Genomic DNA, 21,542 nt, shown 5'->3' with positions numbered 1-21,542 from the left:
CGGCTGTCACTTTCACTTTCAAGGCAGCAGGTGGGTCTGAGCAGCAATCAGGTTGTTATGGGGGATCTGGGTTTGCGTCACCAGGTGGCAAAGCACCTGAGGTTCTTTTGGAAATAGGTGCCTCTGTGTTTTGTTGATTTGGTTTGGTTTTTACCTTGAATTTGAATGTCTTTTTAAAAAGGAGATGTTCCATACCACAAAATGCACTTTTTAAAAGTGAATAGTTCAGTGGTTTTTAGTGTATTTGCAAAGTCGAGCAACTCTCACTATTAATTCCAACACAGTTTCATCACCTTGAGGAGAAACCCTGCGGGGCTTCCCAGGTGGCTCAGTGGTATAAATCTGCCTGCCAATGCAGGAGACTCAAGAGATGGATCCTTGGGTCGGGAAGGTCCCCTGGAGGAGGAAATGGCAACCCACTCCAGTATTCTTGCTTGGGAAATCCCAGGGACAGAGGAGCCTGGTGGGCTACAGTCCATAGCGTCACAAAAGAGTTGGACATGACCAAGCGATTGAGCACGCAACGAGAAACCCCATCCTTACTCACTCTCTCTACTAGTCTGCTTTCTCTCTCTACACATTTGCCCATTTTAGACAGTTCGTATAAATGGAATCATGCAATATATGGCTCTCTTTGTTTTCTGGCTTCCTTCACTTAAAGTTTTCAAGAGTCATCCATGTCGTTCCTTTGGTTGTAACATTTCAAGCTGGTTTAATTTTTTTTTTAATGTTAACCTTTAATACCAAGAGAAGGAGAAGAACATGGTGACCAATCCAACAAACAAAAGCAACACACATTTATGGAGACTTACTTTGTGCCCGGCATGGAGCCAGGAGCTGGGCTCCAGCTGTGAGCAATATGAACATCCTCATCTTCCCTGACCTCATGGGCTGTTGTGAGGATTAACTTAATTCATTCTTGTCAAGTGCTGAGAGCAAACACGGTGTGTTACCCATTATTGCTGTTATGGTAAGAAGTTCAAACGGAAGGGTATGATGTGAAAAGTAAAAAACCTTTCTCCTCCACATGCAAGTCCCCCTCCCCAGGGGTGTAAGTGCTCTCAACTGTTTCTTCTCTATCCTTCTAGAAATATTCCATGCATACCTCCACACGTACACATGATATGTGTACCACAGTGAAGCTTGCCTTTTCCCTTGGCCGAACACCCTAGGCATCCCTCCTTGTAGGACATACCCAGTCCTTTTTAAACTGTTGCATGATATACCAGGGGATACTTTGACAATGTCATTGACCAGCCTTCTGTTGAGAAACCTTTAGGCCATTTCTGAACTTATGCTAGTATAAATAATGTCACAACAGACATCCCTGTCTGTGTGTATTTAAGCCTGTGTACAAATATTTTAGAATTAATCCTCAGGACTTCCCTGGTGGTCCAGTGGCTAAGACTCCATGCTCCCAATGCAGGGCGCCTGGGTTCAGTCCCTGCTCAGGGAGCTAGATCTTGCATGCCACAACTAGAGATCCTAATGCCGAAAAGTAAAGATCTCGCATGCTGCAAGTAAGACACAGCACAGCCAGATAAAGATGTATATATTTACCACTGAACCACCTGGGCAGCCCCCCTTCAGTGTTTAGGAAAATGCAAATTAAAAGTACTACAATACAGTATCTCTCACTTCTCAGATTAGCAGAGATAAAAAGCTTGCAAATACCTAATGATGGTGGCCATGTGGGGAGATGGATGGTTTTAAATATACACGTTTATATTATATATGTATATAAATATATATTCTTTTCTTATATATGTATATTTATATGTGTATTATAAGAAATATATATTAGAAAATAATTCTCAAAGTAAAATTATGGTACCAGAAGACTTATGCGTTAAACTTTTCCCCTTATTTCTTTGGCTTCTTTCCCTTTTTTTTTGGCCACGCAGCTTACGAAATCTTAGTTCCCCAACCTATGCCCTCTACAGTGAAAACAAAGAGTCCTAACTATTGGACCTCCAGGGAATTCTCTAAACTTTTTGATAAATATTACCAAATATCCTCCTGAAAAGGCAGTGGACACACTTGCAGAGTGACAGCCATCCATCTCCCCACATGGCCACCTTCAACAGCTGTTAGCAAGCCTTTTATCTCTGCTAACCTGAGAATCGAAAGATAATTGGTTTGTGTTATGTTAATTTGCATTTTCCTAAACATTGAAGGGGGGACTTCCTATGTGGCTCAGTGGTAAGAATCCTCCTGCCAATGCAGGAGACACAGGTTCAATCCCTGGGTCGGGAAGATCCCCTGGTGAAGGAAATGGCAACCCACTCCGCTATTCTGGCCTGCAAAATTCCATGGACAGAGGAGCCTGGTGGGCTATAGTCCTTGGGGTGGCAAAGAGTCAGACATGATTGAGTGACTAAACAACAAGACACTGAAGGAGCCTGAACATCTTTTCACATGTTTAATGACCAGGTACTTCTGTATCCTTTGCCATGTTTGTAAGAAAGGTTACATATTAAATAGGTGTTTGAAATACTTGGCATTTTTCTAGAAGTAGAAACATAGCAGTCCCTGGAATAATTCCATCTCAGGCCACATGGCCACTTGCTCCAGAGGGATGAAGGGGTTTTCATTTCATGGGGAACTGGAACTTACAGCCTTAATATTTCAGACTATATTCGCAAGTGTCCTCAATTCTAATGTGTTTTTATTTTCTACATATCACTACAATGATTTTCTTAATAAAAAAGTTTTGGGGAATGACTATTTCATTTTTCTTTGATTTCTACCACTCGTGTGTCTAAAAATTTCCATTGGACATGACTTTGATTTGTCACTTAACCATTTTTCTGACTCCTACAGATTGTGAACTGTATCAACTGAGACTCTTTGAGATGCAGTTCCTAGGACTTAGGCTAAAAGGAGCTGGAAGTTGTTGGCTCATATAGCTGGAAGAACCAGGGGTAGGAGCTTGTGGTAGGAACTTGGGGCATGGCTGGATGGGCCCCACAAATTCTGTCCTTTGGAGTTTCTCTTTGTTTCTGCACCCTGCTTTCCTCTGTGTTGGCCTTATCATTGGGGAACCTGTTCTCTCTTGGTGGCAAAATTGTCTCTATTATCCCAGGCCTGTGTTCTTCCAGCTTTAGAAACAGGTTGAGAAGGAGACCACCCCTTTTCAGCTCACATGCTTTTCCAGAAAAAGTGTGAAGAGTTTTCATTAGCTGATCTTAGGTCACATGCCATCTCTTACCCAATCCTTGTGGCCAGGGTGATTCAGTGTTCTTCTTGGCCAGGCCTTAGTCACATGGCCATTCTTGGACTGATGGGTTTCATCAGCCCCTCCGGAAGCTGAAAGAGTTTTCATTGGCCCAGCTTAGGTAATAAGACCATCCTTGATCAATCCTAGTGGCCACAGTGGTTTCTGTGTTTTGATTGGCCAGGTTTGGATCACGTGGCCCCCTTTGGCCCTCTAGGTTTTAGTAGAAGACCGATTAAGAAGCTCAGTTTCTCTGGTGGCTCAGCAGTAAAGAATCTGCCTGCCAGTGCCAGAGACATAAGAGATGCAGGTTTGATCCCTGGGTAGGGAAGATCCCCTGGAGAAGGAAATGGCAAACCACTCCAGTATTCTTGCCTGGGAAATTCCATGGGACAGAGGAGCCTGGAGGGCTACAGTCCTTGGGGTCACAAAGAGTTGGGCTGGAGTTAGCTACTACACAACAAGAAGTTCAGGATCTGAGAGTGGGATTTGAGGTGCTAGGAAAGAAAGGACCAATTTTGGGCAGGCAAAGCAATGGGCTCTGCAATTCAGAACCTTGCAACAAAAGTCTTGACTTTGTTCTTAATATTCCAGCTTTGGGTTGCAGTCTTTTGCTTTAATCTGTTACCACTTAATTTCATTCCTGTTATTTTGTTTTCTATATTCCCCCATCTGTTTAGAATCACACAAGTAATACATAAATATATTCTTTTGTTAAAAGCTACTGTTATCTTACAGATCTTTAGTAAAACATAAAGTCTCCCTTCAACATGCCTCCGGATCCCACACTCCAAAGAGAACTTCAATTATTATTTGGTATGCATCCTTCTAGACCTCTCTTTGTCTGTTAATAGAGGTACCTATATGGATTATTAATGGTTTTATTTTCTTCATGCTTCAATTCTTTCTTAATTAATTTATTTATTGGCTGCACTGGATTTTCATTACTGTGAGCGGGGCAGGGGGCGGGGTGCTATTCCTGTTGCAGAGCATGGGTTCTAAGGGGCTCCGGCTTCAGCAGTTGCAGCACATGGCTCAGTAGTTGTGATGCATGGGCTTCATTGACCCGCGGCATGTGGAGTCAAACCCATGTCCCCTACATTGGCAGGCAGATTCTTAACCACTGGACCACCAGGGAAGTCCTAATTGAAATTCTTGAATAAATAAATATAATGATTCAGACATCAAAAACTGTATAAAAAAATCCTATGTGAAAAATCTCACCTTCATCCCTGTCCCCATTCACTAAATTCTCATGCCCCCAGTAGGTACCATCTGTGATTAATTTCTTCTTTATTCCAGGGAAGTTTTATGCATGTGCAACTTACTGCAAGTATCTATTCATAAGTACAAATATCTATTCATAAGTATGTTCTAATTTTTTTCCCTCTTAACAGTAAGTCTTGGGTATTATTCCATATTGATGTGGATTTATTTAATCATTTCACTCTTGATGGACATGGAGGTTAGTTTTTTCCATTTTTTTCCATTATAAACTCTGCTCTGATGAGATCTTTATTTATTTATTTGGCTGTGTTGGGTCTTAATTGTGTCACGTGGGATCTTTGTTACACCATGTGGGATCTCTTCTTTCGGCTCAAAGGCTGTCTAGTAGTGGCATGAGGACTTAGTTGCATTTGGGATCTTAGTTCCCCAATCAGGGACGGAACCATTCTGCTGCCTTGCAAGGTAGATTCTTAACCACTGGACCACCAGGGAAGTCCCATGATGAGATCTCTGGACAAACATCTCTGCTATGATGAAAATCCTTGGACGAACATCTTTGTGCATACATGCCACTGTTTCTTTAAATACATTCCTGGAAGTGCAAGTGCTGGTCAAAGCATTTTGACACATACTGCATTTTGATAATACCTGCCAAACTGCCTTCCAAAAGGCTCTCACTAATTTACACCACCACTGACAGAGGCTGAGTGTGCCCATCTCCCTATATTTTTGCCAACACTAGATATTATCCATCTTTCCCAATTTTGCCAATCTGATAAATAGAAAAGAATACCTTGTTTCATATGTATTATCCCAATGATTAGTTAGATTGGGCATCATTTCCTGTGCTCATTTTTTCTTCTTTGTGTTGCCTGTTCACATCTGTTGCCCATTCCTCTTTCGGGCAATCTCTCTTTGCTGATGTCATTCATTTGTGCATTGGACAAACCACAGCAGAAGGTCTATTACATGCCAGACATGGTTCTAGACACAGGGAAATACATAGGTGAAGAGAGACACAGCCTCTGCCCTCATGAAGCTTATAGTCTAGAAGCAGACCAATAAAACAAAAGCCTCATGAGTAAAGACGGTTATCCGATGGTGTTTAAGTGCCGAGGAGACAAAGGGAGCAGGATAAAAGGGAATTCTTTTACTGTTAAAGAAACTAGTTCCTTGCTCTAACACATATTAAATGTTTTTCCAGTTTGTCATTTGCCTTCAAATCTAGAAACTTTGGTTGACACAAAACTATTCTTTGTGGCCAAGTTTATAAATCTTTCCCTTTACGGTTTATATGCTTGGAAATATTTTCTCCATCCCAAGATTGTAAAAACTTTTGCCCAGATTTTCTTGGTATGCCTTATGGATTTACTTATTCCACTTAAGTTTTTAATCCATCTGGAATTGTTTTCAGCATAAACAGTGAGGAAGGAATCCAGTGAAATTGGTCAGCAACTTGGCCCATGACCATTCATTGAATAATCCATCTCCTTGGAGACTGGAAATGGCATCTATAAACTATATGAATTCTCCTGTGTATTTGGGTCTGCTTTTGTACTTTCTGTCTCTCCCTGTGGGCCATCAACCATTTAAATCACTATAGCTTGTATTTATTTTTATTTATAATTATTTATATTTATTTATAATTATTATTTATTTATTTATTTGGTTTCTCCAGGTGTTAGTTGTACATGTGGGATCTTTATTTGTGGCATGTCAACTCTTGAGTTGCGGCATGTGGGATCTAGTTCCCTGACCAGGGATTGAACCCCGGCCCCCCGCATTGGGAGATTGGAGGCTTAGCCACTGGACCACCAGGAAAGTCCCTGTATTTATTTTTGATATTGAAAAGATTGACTCTTTGGACAAATTACCTAACTTCTCTGGGCCTCAGTTTGCTCCTCTGTAAAACAGGGATACCACCAACTTTGAAGGGTTTTTGTGAGAACTGATGGGCTGCTTTAGTCCAGGGACTCAGGCAAGCCTCATTGAAAAGGGAATAAGTAGTTGAACTGAAATCTGATTGACAGGGAAGAGCATGTCTGGCAGAGAAAATAGGAATAGAAGAGGCCTTGAGTCGGGAACTAGCTTAGTGGGTTGCAGGGATCAGAGAGGAGGACAGCGCTTCTGGAAGGAACTGAGCAAGGGGAGAGTGGAATAGTAAGCCTCGACCAGGAGGTTGGCTGTCATCATAAAGGAACTTGGGAGACACAGCGGGATCGGGAGGGAGGCCGGGGCCTGCTGACCCTGCCCTTCTCCCTTCAGTCGATGGAGTCGCAGGTGGAGGAGTGGTACCGCGAGGTGGGGGAGTTGCAGGCGCAGACGGCAGCGCTGCCCCTGGAGCCAGCGAGCAAGGAGCTGGTGGGCGAGCGGCAGAACGCGGTGGGCGAGCGCCTGGTGCGCCTGCTCGAGCCGCTGCAGGAGCGCCGCCGCCTGCTGCTCGCCTCCAAGGAGCTGCACCAGGTGGCGCACGACCTCGAGGACGAGCTGGTGAGGATCTGCTCGGGGATCTGGGGCGGGGCCCGGATGAGAGGAGGAGCATGCGAAGATGGGGCGGGGTCAGCGGGCAAAGGGGGTGGAGACTGGGGTGGGGGCGGGGACATGGCTTTTAGGAGGGTTCAAAGGTGGAGATGGCGGAGGGACCTATCCACTAATACGCCGATAGACTCCGTCATTCGATCCTTAAGTTTTTCATTTACTCGCGCTTATTCATTTATTCATTCATTCATTCACTCTCACATTTCATTAACACTTTGACTCGTTGATTTATTCATGAAGTCATTGATTTATTCATCCCCTCATCCTTTATTCCTTCCTTCACGCATTTATTTTTCATGTATCATTCATCCATTCAGTTCCTCATTCAGTCATTCACTAATTTGCTCATTCACTTGATCGTTCTGGGCCCTTTCTTACATGACGCTAGGGTCACAGGAGTGACCACAGCAAATCCCGTTCCTCCAAAGGGGAAAACAGACTTAACCTAAGTCAGGGACAGCTCAAGATGGTTAGGAATGTGATGGGGGAAGCTAGGGGACTGTGGGAGCCCAGAGGAGGCAATTGGCCAAGTTTCGAAGTCAAGAGAGACTTCCCTGGAGGAGGGAATGTCTAAGCTGAGACATCAAACAAGAGCTGAGCCTGCTGACGGGTTGGGAAAGGAATTTTCCAGGAAGCACGACCTGCCTATGCAAAGGCCAAAGGTAAGCAGGAACCTGACTCAAATGCAGAGAGCCAGTTAGAGCATGTCCAGAGAGCAAGTGGAAGACGTGAGCAGGCGTTTAGTTGAGGGAGGCCCTTGGTTGCTATGGAGGCTTAGATGCTTTCAGTTTAGTTGAGATGGAGGGGTCCTTGCCCTGCTCCCTGTGTCCTTCCCTTGACCTGTTCCCTGATTCCTTTCCAGGCATGGGTCCAGGAGCGACTGCCACTGGCCATGCAGACAGAGCGAGGCAGTGGTTTGCAGGCCGTCCAGCAGTACATCAAAAAGAACCAGGTGAGCAGAGCCAGGACAAGGGAGTGGGTTTGGACACAAATGACAGAAAACGCTCAAGGTGGTTAAAGCTGAAGAGGAGAATTTATAGGCTCTTATAATTGAGATCTGTGAACAGCAGATACAGATGTGTCCAGGTGCTTCCAAGAGGCCATGAATCTCTCATTTCCATTTTTTTTCCTTCCTATTAGCTTTTTTCTAGACCAGCTCGCCTCTCCTGCTGGTAAAAGAACTCTCAACAGATTCAAGTTTACATCCTACAAGGAAAACTAAAGAGACTCTCTCTCAGTAATTTCAGTAGTAGTCCCAGGCATAACTCTTTTTAGCTCAACTTGAGTCACATGTCCACTCTGAACTAACTGTGATGGCCAGGGATTTAGACTGCTCTGAATGGCCTGGTCTGGGCTGAGGGGTCAGCCTTGGAACCTGCATGTGAGATCAGCCTTAATTATCTGGGCTGAGATGGAGGCAAGGCGGTTCCCCAAAAGAAAATCAGGGTCCTGTGACTGGAAGTAAGGAAAATGGCTATCGGGCCATGAAAAAAGAAAACAACAGACAAATAAGAACTCCAGGGACTTTTCTGGTGGTCTGATGGTTAAGACTCCATGCTTCCACTGCAGGGGTCATGGGTTTGATCCCTGGCCAGGGAACTAAGATACTGCATGCAGTGCAGCTGGAAAATAATAATATAATAGTAATAATAATAATAATAATACATTGATTAAAGACTTACTATGTACCAAATACTGTCCTAGGGGGTTATGTCAGATATTTAATCTCTGCAATAACCCTATGATGTAGGTATTGTCATCACCTCCTTTTATAAATATATATATATATATATATATAGTTAGGGAGAACAGGGCACTGAAGAATGGCGGGGAGGTGGGCACACAAATTATTTTGGAAAGATTCGTGATCGTGCTCTACTAGGTGAAGTTCTTTAAGAGGCTGGGGGTTTTCTACGATTTTGTTTTTCTATCTTGATGAAAATCCTGCTGGTGGTAGACCACGCTAGGAACAAACAAAACTGGCCCATTGTTTTCACAGTTGAGGAAATCAGTCAAGCACCTTTAATATTTAAAATTGGAGATGCTCGAGCTGCGTGTGGGAGAGATTGCGAGATACCCAGGGGCTGTGAAACAAATAATAGCAGCTAATGTTGATTGAGCACCTGCTGCAGGCCAGGCACAGCTGTCAGCAGGCCATGGCACCGCAGCCCTACAAGGTAAACATTAGGGGGTGACCACTAGCCATGTGCCTTTGGCAAGTTCTTCAACCTCCCTGTGCCTCAGTTTCCCCATCTGTAAAATGAGAATGATGCTTGGCTCCTGGAGTTGGAGTGAGGACTAAATGAGAGGCTACAGGGACTTCCCTGGCAGTCCAGTGGTCAGGACACTGCCCTTCCACTGCAGGGGGCACAGGTTCCATCCCTGGTTGGGGAACTAAGGTCCCACATGCCACACAGTGTGGCAAAAAGAAAAAGTGACTACATTATGCAAAGCCCTTACTTAGCAAAGTGCCTGGCAGGACTGGGTGTTGACTGTTGTTATCGTGTTATTATTTAATATCTCCATTTACCAGTTGAGGAAACAGAGGCAAAGGAGAGGTTAGCTAAAGAACTCAGCAAGTACGGAGCTGGTTGAGAGAACCTTCTGGGGGTGATGGAAGTATTCTGTATCCCTATCTGAGTACACAGGTGTAACAATGTGTAAAATGTGTCCAGCTGTATTCCTAAGATGTGTGCGCTGCACTGTAGGTAAATTCTACCCCAACCTGTGTTGAGGCCTGTGTCGGGATCATTAGGCGGGCATCATGGATCACCAGGGATCTTGTTTGAAAGCAGAGTCTCTGGATCCAGCTTCTTGTGTTCAGATCCTGTCAGCCCTTACTGGCTGCTTGTTCTCCTAACGCACTTCACCTCTGCGGCCTATTTTCCCACCTGCAACAATGGGAGGATGAGTGAGGAGGAATCGCGACATGTAGTATCCCGCTCGTCGCCAGCGATCTGCGGCTGTTTGTCTCTCTCTGCTGGGCGGTGCCAGTCGTGCAGGCGCCGAGCCTCTGAACGCCCCTCTCCTCTCCCACCCGCAGGGCCTGCGGCGGGAGATCCAGGCGCACGGGCCGCGCCTGGAGGAGGTGCTGGAGCGCGCGGGCGCCCTGGCGTCGCTGCGCAGCCCCGAGGCTGAGGCCGTGCGCCGCGGCCAGGAGCAGCTGCAGGGCGCCTGGGCCGGGCTGCGGGAGGCGGCCGAGCGGCGGCAGCAGGTGCTCGACGCCGCCTTCCAGGTGGAACAGTACTACTTCGACGTGGCCGAGGTGGAGGCGTGGCTGGGCGAGCAGGAGCTGCTCATGATGAGTGAGGACAAGGGCAAGGTGCGCCCGAGCTGGCGGTGCGGGGGGCCGGGGCGCGGGGGCGGTGCGCTGGAGCCCGGGGTCGGCCGCTGCCGCCTCATCGCGGGCGCCGTGTGTCCCCAGGACGAACAGAGCACCCTGCAGCTGCTCAAGAAGCACCTGCAGCTGGAGCAGGGCGTCGAGAACTACGAGGAAAGCATCGCGCAGCTGTCGCGCCAGTGCCGGGCGCTGCTGGAGATGGGGCACCCGGACAGGTGGGCGGGGCCCGTAGGGAATGGTCCGGCAGGATCTGGAGCTTTGCGGTTGGAAATTGGGGCAGGGCCAGGACTGGACGTTGGGGTGGGAGGGGTGGGTCCCTCTTGGCCCCGTGCTGGTGCTTTAGGATTTTGGCAAGTGGTTGGGGGTCCCCGCATGGAGGAGCGCTGTGCAAGGATGTTTGAACAGGTCGGGCCAGGAGCACTAGGATTTGAGTGTGTGGGAGGAGTTGTCTAGGACTGAGGGGAGAAGAGCGATCTCAGGGCAGGAAGGGTTCTCTTCCTACCCAGTGTCTGGGCCCCTCTGGGAGTTCAGAAAAGCCTGGAGCACAGTGAATGGGTGTGGCCTAAGACCTCCTGGACTGCTAGTCATGTGGCCTCTCTGAGGTTAAGTGTAGGGGCGGCATCTAGGAGGCTTGGCCCAGGGGTGAGATCCGGGACAGAGGCACAAGGCTCGACCTCTGTCCTTCTGAGCCTGGAGATCCTGACTGGAGGTCAGGTGGGTTGGCTGGGGAACCAAGTAAGGGGTCTGGAGTCCCACCGAAGTTGCTAGAAGGGCCAGGTGTGGGACCGCAGCCTGGAAGGCTGGGCGCACGCAAGGGGGTAAGAGGGAATGATGAGCTTATTAAGCTTAGGGAAGCAGAATTTTCCTTGAGCCCTGAGATGCAAGTGCTGAGTTGGCTGCATTCAAGACTTGTAGAAAACAGAGTCCTGCATGAAGGAGTCTCGGGCTGGGGACTCAGTTCTGCCTGAAGGTTCAGAGGAAACACAGCCCTGCTCTGAGGGGGGTGGCAGGGGCTCAGAGCTCTGTCCTGGAAGTCTTTGGGGGGGGTGCCATCCCTGCCCTTACCTGTCCCCTCCCTGTCCCCCTTCAGCGAGCAGATCAGCCGGCGGCAGTCTCAGGTGGACCGCCTATACGTGGCGCTCAAGGAGCTGGGCGAGGAACGCCGGGTGGGCCTGGAGCAGCAGTACTGGCTGTACCAGCTCAGTCGCCAGGTGGACGAGCTCGAGCACTGGATCGCAGAGAAGGAGGTGGTGGCCGGCTCTCCTGAGCTCGGCCAGGACTTTGAGCATGTCACGGTGAGCAGCGTTAGGAATAAACATGATCCAGGGGCCACTGTGTCTGCTACTAAGGTTCTCCGGCCCCCAGTTTCCCCACCCATAACAGGGCGATTATAATAGCACCACCTCATGGCTCTGTTGAGTCACTGATGGAGTAATATAATGTAAAGCCGCGGCTCCACCCTTTTTGGCACCAGGGTTCAGTTTCATGAGAGACAACTTTTGCATGGACGAGGGCATGTTTTCAGGATGTTTCAAAGTGAAGTCGCTCAGTCGTGTCCGACTCTTTGCGACCCCATGGACTGTAGCCTATCAGGCTCCTCCGTCCATGGGATTTTCCAGGCAAGAGTGCTAGAGTGGATTGCCATTGCCTTCTCCAGGGGATCTTCCCGACCCAGGGATCGAACCCGGGTCTCCCGCATTGCAGGTAGACGCTTTACCGTCTGAGCCACCAGGGAAGCCCCAGGATGTTTCAAGTGCATTACATTTATCGTGTACTTTATTTTTATTGCATCAGATCCACCTCAGATCATTAGGCGTTAGATTCCAGAGGTTGGGGACCCCAAAAAAGCACTTAGGGCAGTACTGAACACCCACAGAGCCTAACACAGTGTTAGTTACTATTCTTGGGGTCTTGTTACTTGCTCAGTCAGGTCTGACTTTTTACGACCCCATAGACTGTAGCCTGCCAGGCTCCTCCGTCCATGGGATTTCCCAGGCAAGAATACTGGAGTGGATTGCCATCTCCTTCTCTAAGGAGTCTCTGACCCAGGGATTGAACCTGGATCTCCTGCATTGTAGGCAGATTCTTTACCATCTGAGCTACCTTATTTTATTATTATTGTTATTATTACTGTTACTATTATTGCTATAGAGTGAGTTCTCAGTAAGTGTGGGATGTTATATTTTGTTCTGATGGTCACCATTAGTGTTGTTATTCTGCCACAAGATGGTGGGTTGGAGGGGGCTCGTGTCTACGGCACTTTGCCCATGATGGCACACCACCACCCCCCCACTCCCTGGTGGCAGGTGCTACAGGAGAAATTCTCAGAATTCGCCAGCGAGACTGGCACGGCAGGGCGGGAGCGGCTGGCGGCCGTGAACCAGATGGTGGATGAGCTGATCGAGTGTGGCCACACGGCGGCGGCCACCATGGCCGAGTGGAAGGACGGGCTGAATGAGGCCTGGGCTGAGCTGCTGGAGCTTATGGGCACGAGGGCCCAACTGCTGGCTGCCTCTCGGGAGCTGCATAAGTTCTTCAGTGATGCCCGAGAACTCCAAGGACAGATTGAGGAGAAGCGGAGGCGACTGCCTCGCCTGACCACCCCGCCAGAGCCGAGACCCAGTGCCAGCTCCATGCAGCGGACCCTGCGCGCCTTTGAACATGACCTGCAGCTCCTTGTGTCCCAGGTTGGGGGCTGGTGGCCAGGAGGGGCTGGTGGGAGGGCCTGGCAGCATGGCCAAAGGACAGGGGCAGCAGTGCTGGCAAAAATCAGGCCGCAGACCACATTGAAATTAGACAGTGGAATAGACAGAAAACGGACCACAGAACAGGGAGAAGTTATATGATGGGGCAGGTAGAAAATGGACTGATTGCATGGTGTGCAGAATCAAACAATGACAGGGGAAAAAGGGAGTATAGAATGCCTGATAGAAATCAGAGTGTTTCCAGTGGAGGTTGGGCAGGGGTTCCCTTGAAAACTGCCAAGTGAATCTTACCCAAAGCCCTATGGAGAGTCTAAAAAGAATTGCAAGGAAGTTGAGAGAAATTTGGCTGCAAAGCAAATAGAGATTAGACCGCAGGTCTCTGATAGAAATCACATGATTTTCCCTGGAGAAATTTGATGGGGTTGGATCTCATGAATGGAAGTCAGGGCTAAAAGGAATCAGGGGGTGGGTTTAATAGGAATTAAGAGGTAGATCTGAGAAACCAGATGAAAATGAAGCTGTGTGCCTCACAGGAAGCAAGCCACAGAACTGAAGGAAATAGGGTTGTAGGTCTAGTGGAAGGTAGAAATTGGACAATTATTTTATATATATGATGTGAAAGACCATGAGAAGTCAAGCAGAGAGATTGAATCTGACACAAATATGATGGTCCTCTGAAAGAAGACAAGTGGCTGAAACCATGGAGAGTGAGCAGTGACTCTAACTCACACAGCAGAGCCAGTGGGACTTGGATGGGAGACCTGCTAGTAACTGAATAGCGATTCTGAAGGAAATTGGGTGATAGGGAGCGGCTTGAAACAACTGGACAGCACGTCTAACAGATGTCAGGGTGAGGAAGGGTTTCCTGAAAGAAATCGCATGGGTCTGAAACAAGACAGAGGTGGGCCTGAAAAAGCGAGGTGGCAGCCCCAGTAGAAATAGAGCTCTCAGACTAGAAATCAGACAGTGGGCTGAAAGAAACCTGACGGTAGGTGCAAAAGAAGTCAGAATGCAGGTCAGTCACAGAAACATTAGGCAGCAGACATGAGAGAAATACGGTAGTGGGTCGAAAAGAAGTCAGAGTGCGAAGGTCAAAAAGAAAGCAGGCAGTGGCTAGGAATGGATCCCACTGGAATCTCAAGGGTGTAGGCTCCTTACTTCTTCAGGCTCTGCACCCAGTCCACAGATGGGGGGTGGGGGAGACGGTGGAGCCTGGATCCCCATGGAGGGCTGGTGCTCAACCCCATGTTGCCCTCAGGTACGGCAGCTGCAGGAGGGGGCAGCCCAGCTGCGGACGGTGTACGCGGGCGAGCACGCGGAGGCCATCGCCAGCCGGGAGCAGGAGGTGCTGCAAGGCTGGAAGGAGCTGCTGGCAGCCTGCGAGGACGCCCGCCTGCACGTGAGCTCCACGGCCGACGCCCTGCGATTCCACAACCAGGCCCGAGACCTGCTCTCCTGGATGGATGGCATCGCTGGCCAGATTGGGGCAGCTGACAAGCCCAGGTGCCCCTCTTCCCACCTCGGGTTTCCTCCCTGCCTCCGGGCAGCCACTCTCAGCCCCTCCACAGTCCCCTTCCCATAAAAAAAAAAATCACCATAGCCAATACCTGCGTGGCTCCACTGCCTGCCATGCATTGTTCTACAGGCTCCTCATGTGTGCAGACCCCTTGTCACACCTGGCATCGAGCTCAGAGCACAGGGCATCCTTTGCCTCTGTAGGGGTGTCACAGCATGGGATGGATTAAAGCCAGGATAGGGATGGGGAGGTGTATATGGGGCTTGACCTAGTAGGCACTGACTGCTCACATCATGGCTTGATGTGAGTGTGCAGCAGAAGCCTCTCCCTCAGTGGTTGGGAACCAGTGTTCTTCTGTCATTAACCCTGACATGAGTTGCTGGGCCTTCTACATCCAGCTACAGATGAGGAAAAGAGAGCTGAGGATACAACCGGAGGTTTTAGAGACTAAACCTGCACTCGCATCCCTTTGGCTCAGTGGTCCAAACCTGTCTGCTAGGGACTCTGGGAAATGTAGTCCAGCAGTGTGTCCAGGAAAACAAGGACGTGGAGAGTAGTGGATACATAGCATTGTCTCTGTGACTGTGAGCACTTGAGTCTGCATTCATTTACTCAGAAAATATTTATTGATGCCTACCGTATGCCAGAGGGCTTCCGAGGTGGTGCTAGTGGTAAAAGAACCCGCCTGCCAACTCTGGAGACGTAAGAGATGTAGGTTTGATCCCTGGGCTAGGAAGATCCCCTGGAGGAGGGCATGGCAACCCACTCCAGTATTCTTGCCTGGAGAATCCCATGGACAGAGGAGCCAGGTGGGCTACAGTCCATAGGGTTGCAGAGTCAGACACGAGAGAAGCAACTTAGCACACACGCACGCATGCACTGTATGCGTGTAAGGTCAAGCCCCTGACTGGTGCAGCTGACATTCTGAGGGAGGAATCAGGCAACAGATAAGTCAATAAACAAACACTTAATATTATTCCAGATAGTAATAAAAGAAACATAAAGCAAAGTAAGGGGACCTGAGTGCAGTGATGGTGAGTTGGGTAAAGTTTTGGGGGAAGGGTCTTCCAGGTGAAAGGATCAGCAAGTGCAAAGGCCCTGAGGTAAGTTGTGGTTAGATATGTTTGCAGAAAAGCTAGATGATCATTGTGGCTGGACAGAGTGAGTGAGTGGGAGAGTGGAAAGTGGTAGGAAATGAGGTTAGAGGGACAATAGCATGGTGAGGGCTTCCCATATGGCGGTAGTGTTAAAGAATCCACTTGCCAATGCAAGAGATGCAGGAGACATGGGCTGGATCCCTGAGTCAGGCAGATCCCTGCAGTAGGAGATGGCACCCCATTCCAGTATTCTGGCCTGGAAAATTCCATGGGCAGAGGAGCCTGGAAGGCTGCAGTCCATGGGGCCTAAAGAGTCCAACATGACTGAGTGCTGGGCGTGGTGAGGAGTTTCCCTTTTTTGGAGTGAAATGGGGGCCACCGGAGAGTTTGGAGCAGGAGGAGGGGGTGATGTGATATGATGTATATTTGAGAAAGATAAATCCAGGTGCTTGTGGAAAATGAGAGAGTGTGGAGAGCCAGGGTAGAAGCAGGCAGGCTGCTCAGGAGGCTCCTGCCATCATCCAGGGCACAAGGTGACGTTGGCTTGACCCAGGGTGGCGGCTGAAGAAATGGGAAGAAGTGATTAATTTTAAGAAAAAATGATTTAAAAAATCTTTTTATTATGAGAAATTTCAACTCTCCACTGAAGTAGCAGTGACAGAGAGAACCCACGCGTGCACAGTGAATACCCGGCCAGTCTTCATCTATGTACTCCCCTCCGCCCCCTCCACCCTAAGCTGAGTTATTTTAAAACAGATACCAGATTTCCTATCATTTCACAGAGTACATTTTTAAACATTTGTTAAAGATTTTTTTAAATTTATTTATGGCTGCACTGGGCCTTCGTTCCTGCAGGTTTTCTCTAGTTGTGGCGAGCGGGGGCTACCTTCTAGCTGCGGTGTGCAGGCTTCTCACTGCAGTGGCTTCTCTCGTTGCAGAGCACGGGCTCTAGGCCCATGGTTTAGTAGCTGCAGCTCGTGAGCTCTGGAACTCTGGCTCAGTAGTTGTGGCACACAGGCTTATTTGCCCCAAGGCATGTGAGATCTTCCTGGACTGAGGATCGAACCTGTGTCCCCTGCATTGGCAGGCGGATTCTTCACCACTGGACCATCAGGGAAGCGGATTTCACAGAGTATGTTTTAAAGTTATAAATGTCCAGTCTTGACTGATGGATTAGGTTCCAGAGCTGAGGGAAAAAAGAGGAGTTACAGATGAACGATGGGTGAATTTATTGAGGTGGAGAATTTCGGGGAGGGTACGTTCGGGAGACAGGGGAGAATCAGGGAGACTGTTCTAGGCATACTAAGTCTTAGGTAGGAATTGTTACAATGTGGATGATCAGAAATAAATTTGAACATATTCAACATTAAATCTTTTTTTTTTTTTTTGGTCACACTGCTTGGCTTCTAGGATCCTAGTTCCCTGACCAGGGATTGAACACAGTTCCTCAGCAGTGAGAGTGTGGAATCTTAACCACTGGGCTGCCAGGAAAGTCCCTGGACATATTAAGTCTTATTGGGCTATACTTGTTGACTGATGGAACCTTCAGAAATTTGGAATTTGTTTTGGCCATATAACAGTTTAGAATGGCGCTGTCCAATAATTATACAACACAGGCCACAAATGTGAGCCACATATATAATTTAAGACTTTCTTGTAACCACATTAGAAAAAGTAAAAAGAAGCAAGTGAAAATTCATTTTAGTAATTCATTTTATTTAACCCATTTGTGTGTGCGTGTGTGCTAAGTTGCTTCAGTCATGTCCGACTCCTTGCGATCCTATGCCAGCCTCCTCTGTCTGTGGGATTCTCCAGGCAAGAATACTGGAGTGGGTTGCCATGCCCTCCTCCAGGGGATCTTCCCAACCCAGGGATCGCCCGTGTTTCTTAAGTTTCCTGCATCAACAGGCAGATTCTTTACCACTAGCGCCACCTGGGAAGCCCTTTACCTAACCAAGGGTACTCCAAAAATGATTACTTCAGCATGAAGTGAATATTAAAATTGAGATATTTTTCCTTCTTTTTTTATACTAAATCTTCAAAGTATGGTGTCTGCTTGACCCTTGAACACATCTCAAATCAGAGTAGCCACATTTCAAGTGCTTGACTGCCACATGTCTAGTGGTTACCCTCTGGGACAGCACAGACTTAGAATCACAGGTTAGTGGAAGCTTCAGAAGTGTAGCTTTAGAGGATTAGAAGAATTGGATCTTGAAATTCTCAGAATCACCAAAGTGGGACATTTTAGCACTCTGGGAGAAGTCGGAATCATTTAATCAGTGAAGAAGGTTGGCCCCTCAAAACTTGGTTGTGGGAGGTGGATGGGGGAGCACCAGCCTGAGGGATCTGGGCTCATCACAAGAAGTGTATGTGGGGTGGGTTGAGGGAGGTGGCCCGTGGCTCAGATCCCTACCTGCCACCCACTGTAGGGACGTGTCATCGGTGGAGGTGCTCATGAACTACCACCAGGGCCTGAAGACTGAACTGGAGGCACGGATGCCAGAGCTGACAGCCTGCCAGGAGCTGGGGCGCTCTCTGCTGCTCAACAAGAGTGCCATGGCTGACGAGGTGGGAGGGGGGCCGGGGGTTCCCCTTTGTCCTCTGTGCCTATTGGGGTGGGGGGCCAGCCCTGATGCCTCTCCCAACCACCTGCCACTCCCAGATCCAGGCACAGCTGGACAAGCTGGGGACCAGGAAGGAGGAAGTGTCGGATAAGTGGGACCGCCACTGGGAGTGGCTGCAGCAGAGTGAGTGTGGGCCCAGACACACGGGGCTCAAGGGCACAGGACATCACGCCCCAGCATGTCAAGAAATGCCCAGAGGGTGACAGGGTCATGCTTGCATATCCCACGGATCCCCAGCAGCAAACACGAAAGCCTGGGCAAGCGGACAAGGGGGCTGCCCTGGCACTGACTCCCAACACCTAGGGGAGAAGCTGGTGTCCTCAGAAATAGCCCAGCCCTTCACCTTCCTGCAAAGCCCAAAGTGGCCAGGGCTGGGATGGAGGAAGCCAGAGGGGGCGTGGAAGGCCAGAGAAAACAGCCCCCAGGTAGGGCCCCCGGGTGCCCCCAGCACCCTTCCCCTGAATGTCTCTCCTCAGTGCTGGAAGTGCACCAGTTTGCCCAAGAGGCAGTGGTGGCCGATGCCTGGCTGACAGCCCAGGAGCCGCTTTTGCAGAGCCGGGAGCTGGGCAGCAGTGTGGATGAAGTGGAACAGCTTATCCGGCGGCACGAGGCCTTCCGCAAAGCGGCCGCAGCCTGGGAAGAAAGGTTCAGCTCTCTGCGGCGCCTGACCACGGTCAGCACCCCCATTTCCTGCCCCAGGACCCACCCCCCACAGCCCCACATCCATCTCTCTATATGAGACAAACACACGGGCCAATACACAGCCTCCACGCTGTGTTGAATGAGGCCCGAGACAGACCATCACTGTGTTTCCAGTCCTGGGGGCGAAGCGAGCTTTGAAGGGAGAGGGGACAGACTGTCACCTGTCATCAGTGACAGTCCAGGGCTAGGATGGGGGAAGCACAGGGGAACATGAGAGCCCAGAAGCACTTGTCCTGGCCTGGGAGGAGTCTGACCTGATACTTGAAGAATGACGAGATCATTGTAATAAAAAGTCTCAAGATCCTGAAGGAAGGAGGCAATGGGTGGGAGCAGAAAGGCACCTACAGAAAGTGATGATTTAACCGGTTATTAAATGAGCGCTAGGTGTTTGCTGGAGAAAATAGGAATTAAGCTTCTGGCCAACCCTGCTTTTTCACTGATAAGAACCAATAAACTGGGCAGTGAGGCAGACGACCCAGAGCCACCTTCCCAGCCCCCACCTCCACCCTGCCCCTCCACTGGAGCCTGGCCCCTCTGTCCCCAGATTGAGAAACTCAAGGCAGAACAGAGCAAGCAGCCGCCCACCCCCCTCCTGGGGCGCAAGTTCTTTGGAGACCCTACGGAACTGGCGGCCAAGGCCGCGCCCCTGCTGCGGCCAGGGGGCTCTGAGAGGGGCTTGGAGCCGCTGGCCCGCCGGGCCTCAGACACGCTCTCGGCTGAGGTGCGGACCCGGGTGGGGTACGTGCGGCAGGAGCTCAAGCCGGAGCGCCTCCAGCCGCGCATCGACCGGCTGCCCGAGGTCCCGGGGAGGGTGGAGCCTACGGCCCAGCCGGCGGCACCAGAGGACGCCGCTGAGACCCCCGGGGCCCCTGCGGTAGTCGCAGCGGAGCAGGTCCGGCCGCGGCCCGAGCGGCAGGAGTCAGCTGATCGCGCGGAGGAGCTGCCCAGGAGGAGGCGGCCCGAGCGGCAGGAATCAGCCGATCAATCCGAGGAGGCTGCGCGGAGGCGGCGGCCAGAGCGGCAGGAGTCAACGGAGCACGAGGTGGCACACAGCCTTACCCTGGGCCGCTACGAGCAGATGGAGAGGCGGCGGGAGCGGCGGGAGCGGCGGTTGGAGCGGCAGGAGTCCAGCGAACAGGAGATGCCCATCAGAGGAGACCTGGCCAAGGGGTGAGCCCTAGGGAGTGAAGGAAGGGGGACAGGGAGAGCTCCTGGAGTCACGCAGGCCCAGAGGCGAGGGTTTCCAGGCTCAGAATGGCATAGCTCCCTAGATACATTCGTGGTACCCATTGTACAGGATGTAAACTGAAAGAAGCTGAAAGAGGGTAGGAGTCGCGCTCAATAACCCACAGTGGCAGTGGCTCCCTTCAGGTCAGGTTGTTCCTGACCCCTGCATCAAATCCCCTGGGTGACCCTGAGCAAGGATTTCATCCTCTCTGCATCTCAGTTTCTCCACTGGGCTAACAGTGGAACCATCACCTCTCTGATTGAAGGTAAGATCCTTCATCACCATCTCCACCTTATAAACTGGGAGCTGTAATCACACATTTTATGGATGGAGCAACTGAGGCTCAGAGAGGGCAAGTCACTCAGTTTGGGTGAAACAGGACTGGAACCCAGACCTTTCAGAATCCAGAATTAATGAGAATGTGTCATGTGGATCACTTCAATCAGCCGTGTCCCCAGAAAGAGGCCTTTGGTCAAAGACGTTTCAGTGACAGTGATTTCCAGACCCCTTTTAAATTTTGTATTTCACGAACACTGGCCGAGCGCCCACTCTGCGTGGTATGTGCCAGGGAGAGCAATGACCCAGTCAGCTTCAGCCCTGTTCTCACGTGGCTCACAGTCCAGGGGAAGAAACAGCCTTGTCACTGGAGAGTATGATGCAGGGTGATCAGGGGCTGGGAGGGGGCAAATCCAGGGAGCCTGAAAGCTTAGGGGATGGGTGGAAAAGGCAACGGTGTGTTCAAAGCCTTGAAGGCACCGATTTGCATTTTGGTCTTTGTGTTGCTTAAAACTCAAGAGGGCAGAGAGGTTCCATCGTCCACTTCACAGACACAGTGCTGAGCACCTGTGGTGTGTAAGGCAGACAGCCGAGACAGGCAGCTGCGGAAGTAGACGGGGACCTGGTCTCTCAGGCTAAGATGTGGAGGCTCCTCCGGCCACCCAGGCTGGTCTCTGGGAGAAGGCATCCTAGTCCCAGTGAATCTTTCTGCACCCCTGCCCCTAGGAAGGCCACCCTGGCTGACATTGTGGAGCAACTGCAGGAGAAAGAGGCAGGCCCAGGGCTCCCTGTTGGGGTAAGTTGAGCCTCGGCATGGGTAGGGGTATGGGGGCCCCTCTCAGAGCAGGAATTAGGATTCCAGAAACACAGGAGCCTAGCCCTGCCCCCTATCTGAACTGTGCAGACTCTTGGGATGGACAGCGGCCCTGAGACACCTACTACAATCTGAAATTTTCTCCCTTAGAAAGATGAGGCCACCGACCTAAGAGATTCCTACCACCCTACACACACACACACACACACACACACACACACACACATACACACACACACACACACACACACACTCCGG

At 49.9% G+C, this 21,542-nt stretch overlaps 1 protein-coding gene across 7 annotated transcripts in view; it reads left to right on the top strand.

Moving 5' to 3' along the window:
- Positions 1-21,542, top strand: part of SPTBN4 (spectrin beta, non-erythrocytic 4) — an 80,553-nt gene that overhangs the window by 54,175 nt on the left and 4,836 nt on the right. For 6 of the 7 annotated variants that reach the window (XM_027515789.1, XM_027515788.1, XM_027515792.1 and 3 more), the window contains 12 exons: positions 6,710-6,934; positions 7,845-7,934; positions 10,026-10,304; positions 10,407-10,537; positions 11,413-11,617; positions 12,629-13,009; positions 14,286-14,530; positions 18,070-18,208; positions 18,303-18,387; positions 18,741-18,937; positions 19,511-20,136; positions 21,197-21,266. In XM_027515789.1, the coding sequence (XP_027371590.1) occupies positions 6,710-6,934; positions 7,845-7,934; positions 10,026-10,304; positions 10,407-10,537; positions 11,413-11,617; positions 12,629-13,009; positions 14,286-14,530; positions 18,070-18,208; positions 18,303-18,387; positions 18,741-18,937; positions 19,511-20,136; positions 21,197-21,266 (2,673 nt within the window). Of the gene's footprint in view, positions 1-6,709; positions 6,935-7,844; positions 7,935-10,025; positions 10,305-10,406; positions 10,538-11,412; positions 11,618-12,628; positions 13,010-14,285; positions 14,531-17,050; positions 17,340-18,069; positions 18,209-18,302; positions 18,388-18,740; positions 18,938-19,510; positions 20,137-21,196; positions 21,267-21,542 lie in introns of those variants that run through there. The other variant, XM_027515791.1, reaches the window with a different exon arrangement.

Source organism: Bos indicus x Bos taurus, chromosome 18 (genome assembly GCF_003369695.1).
Source record: "Bos indicus x Bos taurus breed Angus x Brahman F1 hybrid chromosome 18, Bos_hybrid_MaternalHap_v2.0, whole genome shotgun sequence".
NCBI classification, from domain to species: Eukaryota; Metazoa; Chordata; class Mammalia; order Artiodactyla; family Bovidae; genus Bos; species Bos indicus x Bos taurus.
This window is presented reverse-complemented; position numbering and strand designations above follow the sequence as displayed.